The 12,341-nt window shown below is 35.5% G+C and overlaps 1 protein-coding gene and 1 long non-coding RNA gene across 2 annotated transcripts; both read right to left on the bottom strand.

The window, feature by feature from the left end:
• Positions 1-740: 740 nt before the first annotated feature.
• Positions 741-7,355, bottom strand: LOC102804192 (G2/M phase-specific E3 ubiquitin-protein ligase-like). Its single transcript, XM_085495048.1, has 5 exons — positions 7,133-7,355; positions 6,721-6,902; positions 6,340-6,512; positions 3,112-3,326; positions 741-1,003 (listed from the first exon to the last, which is right to left on the bottom strand). Exons 1-5 carry the CDS (start codon positions 7,353-7,355, stop codon positions 741-743), a joined length of 1,056 nt encoding a protein of 351 aa, XP_085351174.1.
• A 44-nt stretch (positions 7,356-7,399) lies between these two features.
• On the bottom strand, positions 7,400-8,782 carry LOC146729662 (uncharacterized). The gene is made up of 3 exons (XR_014928058.1): positions 8,690-8,782; positions 7,778-7,885; positions 7,400-7,458 (listed from the first exon to the last, which is right to left on the bottom strand). It is a non-coding gene; the product is annotated as an uncharacterized LOC146729662 (long non-coding RNA).
• Positions 8,783-12,341: the final 3,559 nt, after the last annotated feature.

Here is a 12,341-nt window from a genome sequence, read left to right as displayed (position 1 = left end):
AGAAGGTTGATTCAACATAATATACGGTGTGGTAACGCTGACTATAATGTTAATTACTGTCAAGAGAATAATGCATCTTAGAAATCAAGTTTTATTCTGTACTTACAGCAGTTCTAAGAATTATTCAGACTGTCAGGTAGCAAGATAGATGTCATTGTTGCACAATATTTTTCTAGACTGTGCTATTCATGTACTCGAACGTGTATCATATTACCTTCATCTGAACGAGGGTATGGAACAATCTAAACTCAACGAAAAAACGGTGTTTTGCAAAGTTTTAAGCAACCTTGCTAACTGTCAGAATAGTTCCTAGAACCGTTGTAAGAAACTATTTGGGTGTATGTAAAACTATTTCTTATGCATTCCTATCTTATCAACCATTCTTATCTTAATAAGGAAACTAGCTGCAATTCACAGTTTTATTTCCTGTGAACTACCTAAATAACGCACACCATGATGCGTACAAATTTAAATTGTAGCCTAATACTTGCTCATAAAAATAAAAGAGAATAAACTACATATCAAAATTGGATATAAATATCAAATGAAAAAAATAGAAATGTTTAAAATTAATTAAAAATGTGAGTGAGTTAAACAATACGCCAGTAAGTTGATGAACTGAGATACACTGTGTTAATATTATAGGTCATTTAAGAGCACAAGAGCAAAATTAATTTAGTTTGTTGAGTATTAAAATTGGGGTATAAATTGATGATGTAACCTGATGTACCGCCGAACACCTAGACCTGTCCAAAACCAGGACTGTTAAGGATTCCAAAGTCCATGGATGATTTAAATAGTTCATAACTATTAACAACTGGAATATAAAGGAGATTTGCACACGTGTTTCCCAATGGCAACTTTTGCTTCCCTATATCCCCATCATGAATGAACTCTACACTAGGTTTGGGGAAGAATCCCAAAGGAGGAACTTTATCAGCTCCAGTTGCAAATATTAATATATCTGTAAGTGATGCTTCTGATGATGTTTCTTCAGATGATTCTGAAAAAAAGAAAGAAGAATCTTAAACATAATTGAAGGAAAAATAAGTAGCATACAAGCACATGAACTAATTTAAATTGAACATGCTGTACAGAAATGAAGCAACAAATTGATTCCATTGAAATTGAGCCAAACAATATTCATGACTGTATTGTTCAAGACGTGAAGCACCAAGGACAATACCGTAGCATACAAAATGTAAAATATGGTATTTTGTGAATAACCTTATTATCATATACCTTTCATGTGGCCAAAACAAAAATAAAACACAACAGAGAGATCTTAAGTTGCGTTTGCTCATTTGAATATCAAACGCTGCTTTTGCACTGCCCGCCACAGTCAGCTGTTTCGATGAAATGAGACATGGTGGCAGGGCGTAATGGTCAGGATTACTGACACTAAGAACGTTACTGTACTGATATTAGAACTTTGCAAACACCTCACTGTTGTATATATTTGGACAGTGGTGAACAATTAGCCCGTAAGAGTGGCAATACAGACCCTTTGCAGCATCCCAACCTTTGATTTTCAAAGTTGATCGCATCTCTCCAAAGTGGATGGCTACTACAAGCAATACTATTTTCTGAAGATTTAGTTACAGTACAACTGCATGTGGCTAGAGTGCAAACGAATGCCAGTGGAGTCAGTGCGTGTAGTGCGTTCAATTATGCCAATTCAGAATACACTACTGCCATTGTCTGCTGTCATGAAAGTGGACCACCCAAAACAAAAAAAAAACTATTGCAGAAGCTAATTTAAAATTGTATACATTTTTTTCTTGCTGGATTAAAAAATAGACCGCCTAAAATTTCATTACAATGTCAATCAGAACATTTTTCTCAAAAAAAAATCAAATTAACAAACTTTGTGCGCCAAATACGATTATTTATTAGTAATGAAAGTATATTTTAAAAGGAGTTTCAAATAAAAACGAACACATCTGCATTCCTTAGTAGCAAATGATCGCGGTAGTGCAATCCGGTTATGCTGCGTTTCACAATTGTTGATTATTACCTAGTAATGATTATAATAACGTGCAAAAAATTCGTTGAATTGTTATGAAATGCAAATAAATTTCAACTTATTTCATCGTAAGGCCAGACTTTTTTTATTCCTTGTTTCTCGAGTTTTTATAAGTCAATTTTTTTGAGGGCGAAAAAAAAAATAAAATTAACTCTTTTTTTTTCATTAGATTTGTGTGATTCTCAAAGAATTGTAAGTGAGATCATTGATCGGAGAGAAGAAATGAAATAAAATTTTATTCCATGTATAACATGGTTGGCAATGTCGCCAATGGTGGCACAATTTTCAGCATTAATGAGAGATTTCTTGGTTTTTGGCGACAGAGTTTCAAGGCGTGTCACCACGCCACGCCATGCCATGTTCACCTAGTAGTCTCAAGCAGGCAGTACGCAGAGAGGTCACTGTCAACCAACGCGCATAAAGTATAGATCTGCGCGAGACTTCGGTACTTTGATCATGATACTCCCATGAAAATGCAACTTGGATTTGTTAGGCGACGGGCCTAAAAAATTAAGATAAAAATAATTTTTTTTAGCAATTTTTTGCACTCACATGTCGGCGAGCGCGAGAAATTACGCAGAAATAAAATTTAATTTTTATTTCATTTTAGGCTCCTGTTCATTCGGTGGGTTCGCGAAACAAGGGATAATAAAAGTCTGGCCTAAGCAAAAGATTACGGTCGAAATTTAAACGTTTGATGCTGTAGAAATTAATATTCGCCATGTTTTGACCTGGGACGGTGTTCTTTGACCTGACAGGTCAAATCACTAATTAACCAATCAAAACATTGGATAATGCCAACGTGTTCAAATTACCATAGCTCGTTTAAATATGTTAATGTTATTGAACCCAGCACGGAAGAGATTTGCCGATGTTGTTCTACGATCTTATGGCTTGGATTGTAATGGGAAAGCAACATGATTTGCTTTTAAATAATTTTTTTTTATTTGTTTTCAAATAATGAACATTTGAAGTGAAATTTAACATTGTTAACAGTGAATATTGAACAAGTTTTTTTTAACTGCTTTTATAGAGAATATATGATAAACTAAATGATACTTTTATTATATGATAATTCTGTTTACCTTCTGCGTCAACCAAATAATCTCTCCAATAGCTTAAGACTTCATTTTCTTGATTTCGTTTGTTGGTTCCTTCTTCACTCACTTTCACTGAGAACAAAATTTCTATGCTTTCAGCAGTGTGTTTGATATTGTGGTACATCAACACTTCTTTAAATGAATTAGGGTTTTTACGAACACAATCTAGAACACCAAGGGTGTTGAAACCATCCTTAAACCTGTCAATACACAATGTTATGTGAAAAACAAATTTTAGAATCAAGACATAAATGCCACATTCCATGTCTTAATGCTAAGAAACAACACATGAGACAGGATTGCCGTTTGAAGTGGGGGAAGTGAATGTCACACTAGGCGTCGTCACGTGTCACCTCATAGGGATCCTCAAAACCACTGAATGTCATTATGAGCTGGCGACGCATGCTACCCGAGTGACACCTGCCGACACAGTGGCTCTGCATCAAGCGTCGTAGCGGCTGACCCCCATGACAGGAGACCTAGATATATTTGACTCATGTCATGGTAAGGGCAATGTCGTACCTGACCAGAGCCAGCATGCTCTGTGCAGCATTTCCCCCAAATTAGAGAGGAGGTGGTGGAATTGAACAATTCGCATGATGTGGTGAGGCAAGCATCGCTTGTTCAAGAATATGGAGAGTCTGCATGGGATAAGAGTACATGGTTACAGAGCAGGAATTACAATGTAGTAAAATTACAAAATTACGAATAAAAAATTGCGAGTGAATAACAATTAAAACAAAAGATCTATAATGTCGATTGGAGATGATTGGTAAATGTAAAAATGACTAGTGTGGATTGAAAGTAAAATACAAGCAGAGCCAGCAAAAGAATAGAATGTCTTAATAGCATTGTTCGGAAAACATTGTGAGTTGATTGGCTTAGTTCTGAGGTTCGGTGTGGTTGGCGAGGATCCTTGGCACTGCATGAAGGATTGTGGCTGGAGTCTTAATGTAGAGCTGGTATGAGTCACTGTGCCATCGTCCAAGGGTCTTGATGAGCCAGTCGGGAAGGTTGGCCTCGGCGGCTGTTGTGGCGGCTCCAGCACGAAAGCTGTGTGATGAGTATTTCTCCGCACTTGGGATCCCTTCTTGCATGAGGAGGGTTCTGATTGAGTCGGTGATAGTTTGACGTGTTAGATATGAGCCGTTGGTAAACTGGAATGCTGGTGCAAGCTGGGAGAAAGTGGTACGTGTACTTGCCTCAATGTATTTGTGGTAAGCTTGCACTGCGCAGACCGAGGAGTCAGATGAGACTTAGTCAGTGTATGGCCACGCCGAAATGGATCATTTTTGGCTGCCTTGATGTAGATGGTGATTGCACTACCAAGATTAACATCAGATCGAAGAAGTGTTCGTTCACGGTCAAATGTTGTTTTCGTCGGAGAGGCAAATTCGCTTACTCGTAAGAACCCGAAGAAGGCCATGGTGAATGCGGCCCATAACATCAGTATGTCTGTTACATCCATATTGATGCAGCAGCGCAACTGATTTTTTAGTGTTCTCATTAATTGAATGGTTATCGGTAATCGTGTAGCCGTAGGGTCACCAATTTGTTTCTTGATGCCTTGGAGTGTGCGAAGCAGTAGATGATCCTCTGGAAACTCTGGGTAGCCCATCTCTGTGTGCTGTCGTAGGATGACAGCGAAGTATACTTTGATTGTTTTATACGTCAATGAGAGCGATGCTAGGTGTGTGACGAAGAGGATGGCAGAGCGGTGTGTGACTGGTAGCGGGGCGAGACCGTAGTTGTGACAGAAGTTATACATCAGTAACCTCCATGAGTACATGAATGAAACTGGACCAGGCACACCAGAGAAATGTTGCAATTTTGTGAATTTTAAGTGTTTTTCATGAATATGGTTGACAAACAGTTACACTTGCTCAAATAAACAATCAAAATTGACCAGAGGGGATTACGCACCCTATTAATATATGGCATTCATATCTAGAAATTTGTGTTCGGTGATTATTAATTCCTGTTGGGTAGTATTAGTGTCGGCTAGCTTAACACTAATGCACTTTGAGGTGTGATTTTTGTCAGTTATGAACAATGAAAGACATAGTCAGAGAATCATCTTGAATTGAAATAAATAAATGCATGTGCATATGGAGAATAGAATAGAATGGAATGGAATGGAATGGAATGGAATGGAATGGAATAGAATGGAATAGAATGGAATAGAATGAAATAGAATGGAATAGAATAGAATAGAATAGAATAGAATAGAATAGAATAGAATAGAATAGAATAGAATAGATTTATTTCACCAGAAAATTGTACAGGAACTTTATATGAAGAAATATTATAAATAAATATATTTTTTCTGGTGGGAACCAGAGAGGTAATTCTAGCAGAACTAATCTAGTCCCTGGCCCCAAAACCATACTTAACTGTTCAAATGTACGATGTTGTGAATAGTGATACACACACAAAAAATTTATTTAGTTAAGTTAAAAATAAAGAAATACATAATTATATGATGTGTGTGTGGAGTTTGCGTGTAATTGTCCAACATGTCTTCGATACATGGGGTGACGGACAGACGCACACATGGCAAGACGCACCAAAGTCCCAGTCCAAACACAGACTAACAAAATGTTATGTTTGATTCATTTTAATTTGATTATTTACCAACCATAGGCATCTAGCTAACACTGAGCATATGGTTACGAGACTTGGGTGAAAAAACTATCAAGAACGGGTGGCTAATCTGCATATGACCAAAGGGGGACCACTGATTGGCAATTATCAACAAAATAGATAAAGCATACCAGTATACCAGCATATAACACTTTATACAATGCTATAGGATTAATCAACCAAGACTTCAGAGAAAAATCTGACTATATAATGCAATCAAGAGATAAGACAGTTATATATGCTCCAACTAAATATTTGTTTCAATGTAAAAAAACAAACACTGACTAACAATGTCAAAACTTATTATCAAAGTATGTGTGAAAGGACTAGTTTCACAATCAAAATACTAGTAGTATAGTCTAATGTTGCTATTTTTATTATATATTTTTTACTTAATACATTACTTTGTTTTCAATTTTTCATTTCAATTTTTCAACTTCATTGATGTACATAACCAAAAAGAAAATGTAATATTTTCTTTACGGTGTCAATAAAGCACTATTCTATAGTTCTATAGTATACCATCAGGGGCGAGTAGGTCAAATGTGATGATATGATAAAAGAACATACCTCTCGTATGCAGACTGGGTTCGGTAAATCACGTAAAACTTTAAACAATCGGCCAACAGTTTATCTTTAGTAGTCAAATCCCATAGTACATGATTAGCTCCTGTGAGAGTTATTAGGACACTAGCTCTTTCAATTGCAGCATCAAATTCATTTTTGTTGGTGGACAACATTATCTGAAAAAATAATACATACCATAGTTTACAAAAAAATAATAATGCACACATTTGTATTTGCACAGAGGTAAATTTATTAGTCGCATTTTCTGGACTGTGTTTGAACTAAAAAATTTATAATCAGCCTGAATCAGCATATGGATTATATTGTAATTACATGTACATAGTGTACTAGTATATATATGGTATATGTGGTAACTCAACTTACATCCTTCATCTGACTTTTTATCTCTTCATCGCTCACATCTTCCAGGTTAGGTTCAGTATTATTTAAACCATAAACAAGGCTGTTAAACAGAGTGCCAGAAAAAAAATTAGGCGCTGCCCCACCATGAACAAGAGAAACAGCCAACATCCTTCCTGCAATGTGGTATAAATCATTTTCCATTGCTGTAATAAGAAAATATGATAGTCAATACTTCTATGAGCATGTTAAGAACAAACAAAAAATAGCCCCTCCATCTTTATTTTAGTAGATTCAGTTTATACTGTCAATTAAGCTGATCATTTTGTATATAATGAGCAGCTAATAACCAATGCTTATTGTTACTTGATGAGTGGATTTCTTACTGCATTAAATACTCCAATAATGCAAATAACCATGAAAAAAAAGAACTTACCAGAAGTATTCATCGAAAGCACTTTTGAGTATGCAGGACCATCAAATAAGACAGAATCTTTCAAATGATGCATTAACAGCCTGAAAAACTCCCTTTTCGGACCACCAACATCCACAGCCCCCTTGTCTCTCCCATAGTCATCTGTGAAGCGAACATTCATCACTTTGAAAGGACTATAGGTCTTGCGTTTAAAACCTCGTAAGGCCCCCTCCCAGACTTTCATCCTATTAATATTGAATCTGCAGCAGATGTCAGCATCAAAGTTGATTTTCTCTTCCAATTTATGTAGCAATGCAGACACATTTGTATCAATTTCTTCTGAATTTCTGGAAACAAATAGGTATGTATGTATGTCAACCAATCAGTGGACATGTGTATGAACATGCAATCCTGTAGTTGAAATGATAATGTTCTGTACCATGAGATAATCATTCAGGAGTTGTTTTGACCCTCAATTCATTTATTTATGGCAGCACATGGGAGGTGGCACTTTGCTACTCAGCTTATGTCCCACACTCATTGCCTCATTGTATTAGACATTATTCCTTGAATTTATAAAACAGTTCCCACCATAAATTTACACTGAATCCCAGGTTATAAATGCATGTAAATCAGTATATCGATATATATCACATATATACATACAAGTGTCTTTGTTCCTCTATACTTCTATGTAATGCTTCTTGTAGATCTGGGTTGTCAGAGTCTGAATCACAGATTTCTTCTTCTGCATGTAACAAGTTTACATAGGAACTGTAACAGTAACATACACTAGCATAATTAAGGAAAAATAAACACTAACTAAATCTGATAAAATTTATGTTTTCAGATGTAGCAAGCAAGTTAGAATTGAGAAAACAAGTCAAACACTCAAATAAGAGTCATTTTGTCATTTTTCATCCTCCATACGATTTTACTTGTACATGTACTTAATTATTGACAACATGGCTGGCAGTAGCTCTTATGTTGGGGTCATTAACACTTTTTATTGTGTAGGGAATAAGCACCAAACCTAATTAAATAATGAAAGAAAGCTTAGAAAGAACTCCCGTGTACTGAGAGTATTGGGAACACATACAAAATTAATTCAAAATTACTTGTACTTGAGATATTGATGGGAAAGCTAGAAACTACATGTAGTTATGTAAATCAGGAAATTAATATGAAGAGATTTGAGTGTAAAACTAATAAGGTCTGAACAATGTAACAGACCATCTGTGTACTTCAGATGTGAAAGCTTAAAATTTGTTAATTATGCAAATTAGGTAATTAATATGTACAGATTTTGACTTAAAATTAATCAGATCTGTGCATTGACCCAGAGCATCTCTGCACCAAGTTTCATCAAAAAACGAGGTATGGTTCTTGAGATATCAGTGGAACAGACGGACACACATACACACACATACATAAAGACTCCCATTGTGCTTCACACACGCGAGTCAAAAATATATACTGAATTTGGTAAATAAGTATTATTGAACCAAGGCTATACTCAGTATAATTACGTGACACCAATAGTCTCCAATGAAGTTCTGCAGAATAAATAAATAGTACCTATATAGACAGCTATCTCCAGTTTGTGAACCTTCGGTACTTGTTGCTTCAATCACCGGTTGAGTAAGGGCACTACATATCAGTGGTTGAGTATTTGTATGAGCATTTAATGAGAAATGAGATTCACAGGCAGGGATGCTGCTGCCAACGATGCATGAACCACTGGACTGGTTGCTTGTAGCTTGCAGTACATTAGGTACATCAATCTTGTTTGTATTCGTGTCATTACTCTCATGATCTAATGTTCTGTAAATAATTATCAGACATCAAGCATGTTTACTATTTCAAATTGAAAGTACAATGTATTGTTACTACAATAGATCCATAAATAAAATAAACAAAAATTAGAAATTTTTAAAATGTTTTGGTGCAATGGCAAAAGTATATCAAATGTCCAAATAGATGTTACTTCCATTCACCAAAAATGACCCTATAGGAACCTATTGGACTCTGTCCTATAGGATATTATGAATATCTTATATGACTATGTCTATAGGATCCTATTGACAGTCCAATAGGATTTTCTGTCAAAATACTATAGGATTTGTGCAATAGGATCCTATGGAATTATGTCCTATATGATGACTATGATACTATTGTAAGGGTGTGTTCCCTAACAATTGTAATACCTGTCATTTTTTCCATCAACCTTCGTCCCAGTACTTTCCACATAGTAGGTATGAGGGAAATACTTCCACTTCTAAATCTGAATCTGAGCCAAGAATGAGGGCAGTAGTCTTCGTATGTCCTGTAATGAACATAACCACAAAAACCTATTAAAAAGTGAATTACTATAAATGACAAACTGAACTTTAAATGCAATCATATCTCAATCAACTAATGATTCTGGTATATATAACCCGGATACTACCTAGATTATAATGTTTCATGTATGAGTGTCAAGCAAATTCGCTCACACAGACAAAACTTCATTCACTACTTCCTGCTTGTGAACTATCGTGAAAAATAATAGACACAGTCTGTCATTTGAAATAGCCCCACTGTGTAAGAAAAAAAACAAATACTGAAATTGTAGTGCAAACGTATATTTTGCCACTGGAATGAGAATGAGAAGACACAGCCATGGTCAGTCCGGGACACCTCCATGTTTGGTGATGTATGTTTGAGGCCAATGTCCAAATAAGTGCCAAATAGTTTTATGAACCCTGAAAACCATACCATTTTCTTGTTGAAACATCAAAATTATGCATTTATATCACATGCATGCCAAGAAAACATCCTATGAACTATAACACATGTGGGATTGTCTCAGAAACATCGGCCCAGACATGTCTGAAAAACAGGTTAATGAGATGTCCAAAATGAGATTTTGGGCCATTTGTCAGAACTAAAATGGCCACCAAATGACCTAAAATGATCAAATCAAAAAATAACTTGAGATGTTTCTGCCCACTGCTATGAAATGACTCTTTACCAACATAAACAGTCAATTCATGTCCAAGATACGATTCCAGACACAGAGAACAGAGCACTAAAGAGCATAAATGTTATACTCACTTTGATTGGTTAGGTATAAAAACAGGTTGCATTTCACTGGACGTGCCAGGTGTGGGCTCAGTCGAAGACCTATAAAAACAATAGTATCAGTAAATAACCTAATTATTATACACAAATTGTTGAATGGACTGCCACTTATTGACTATTTACTTAATTAGTGCTATTAGTATTAGATTGATATCAATAAAAAACATAGCGGAACTATAACCACCTTGCCCTTTAGGAACAAATGTAATCACTATACGTTATATTTTGTAATATTTAAACTTTGAAGAGTTGAGCATGTTGGGTGCATGACATGCAAGATAACTCATGTTGCTAATCAACATGCAGTTGTTTGAAGCAAACATTCATAATAACCAAAATGGGGTGTATCATTTATGGAGACGGGGTTGTAATGTTGATGGCTTATACTGTTGAATTTGCCCTTATGAGATTCTGGCCTGGTTTGGGAGGTGGATGGGTCAATGGGAAGTAGGGGTAGTTGGGATTGTAAGGGTAGATCTGTTTAAATGTAGGGTATTCCAACATACTTTTGTTCTTTCTCAGCTGCTGAAACTACATGGTTACATTTACTACGTATCGACTTTGTATTGAGTAACAAATTGATTTATTATCTTGAGTAACAGACTTACTGTAGTAACAAATTAAATGAATAATGAATCAACTTCTTGTTACACAGTACCCAGTCAAAATACCTGCAACAACAAAATAACTACACAAAACACAAAGGACAGCTTGAGCAGATCAAAAGAAATACATTGCAGCCACTTGAGAACATGGCCTACCAAAGTCCATACACATGTATGTCACCACATCTGGGTCTGCATTATTTCAAGTGCTATTACAAAGTGTATTCACTTTTGCTATAGCCAAGGGTATTCATCCACACTTCCCACCCATTTCCAAGTACATGCCCAAGTACATACATTGTACTCTCAAAGACGTGTCAACTGTACAGATATTATGTTATGGCAGATGGTCTGCAGAGCTGCACTCTCCATTACAAATTATTACTTTGGTCAACCAATTATGCTAATTTATATTCACATTTTAATACAGGTTATTTGTGGCCAACATAAACATCCCATAGGATAATGTAAAATAAAAAAAAGACACTTTAATGTCTCCACAGCCAAGAGAGGTGTAATGACTTAAACAAAATCTATCTTTCTAATGAGACTCTAATGAGTGTATTTATATTAAATCAGAATATATAATGTCGCATACCTCATTGATTTCATCTTTACAATTGGCTAAATTGCACTGTATTCACACAGGCCACTTTTCTTAACGTTTAAAGAAAATGTACTCATGGGCATTGTTTTGGATGGACAATGTATTGGACAAATATGATATACATGTATGTATTTATAATGTTCAATATTTACTGTTCCAGGCATGTATGAGATATTTGTATGGGAAAAAAATGTCCATCAATCGACCATCTATTTTGCTAATTTTACAAATCATGGGTAAAAACCACCCATAATACAGTATGTATGTAGAAAATCAAAATACACATAATTTGAGTGATTATGAATCACACAACATATACATCAAGGACTGTTATAACTCACAGATGAAATGATTCATGTGAATTTGGCTAAAATCTCAACTCAGAAATGCCTACACAAGAACAGACAACAATGGGGGATAGTATTGACTAAAGTTTGATCTTCCAATCACACATACCTATATGGCAAAGTATCGTCTAGGTCATCTGAATTTGTACTAAAAGTAATTTCTTCATCACTTATGTCGAGACATCTTCTTTTACATTTCTGTTTTGACTGAATAATACAAAATTAATGTATATAATTATGCCCAATAGTAATATATCATGCAGATTACATCTATGTATATGCTTATCAAATTTGCTGTAAATTTGTTAAGTTGCTCATGAGATAATCCCAATCTAATAACTAGAGATTATGGAAAACGTTCCTGTTGAAAAGTTACCACAAAAACTGGTGAGGGAGGGCGACCATTGGCTGGGGGGAGGGGGGGTTTCTGCTATCTTGGAACTGTGCGATTATTATATTGATGGTCTTCTGGAACGATAAATTAATTTATCATAAATGCAAGAGTGTTATTTATGCGCTGCTTTCTATTGTTCAGTGAGTGAAAATAT

Source organism: Saccoglossus kowalevskii, chromosome 21, assembly GCF_978046115.1.
Source record: "Saccoglossus kowalevskii chromosome 21, keSacKowa6.1, whole genome shotgun sequence".
NCBI classification, from domain to species: Eukaryota; Metazoa; Hemichordata; class Enteropneusta; family Harrimaniidae; genus Saccoglossus; species Saccoglossus kowalevskii.
The sequence above is the reverse complement of the archived record's forward strand: the minus strand, read 5'-3'. Positions and strand labels throughout refer to the sequence as shown.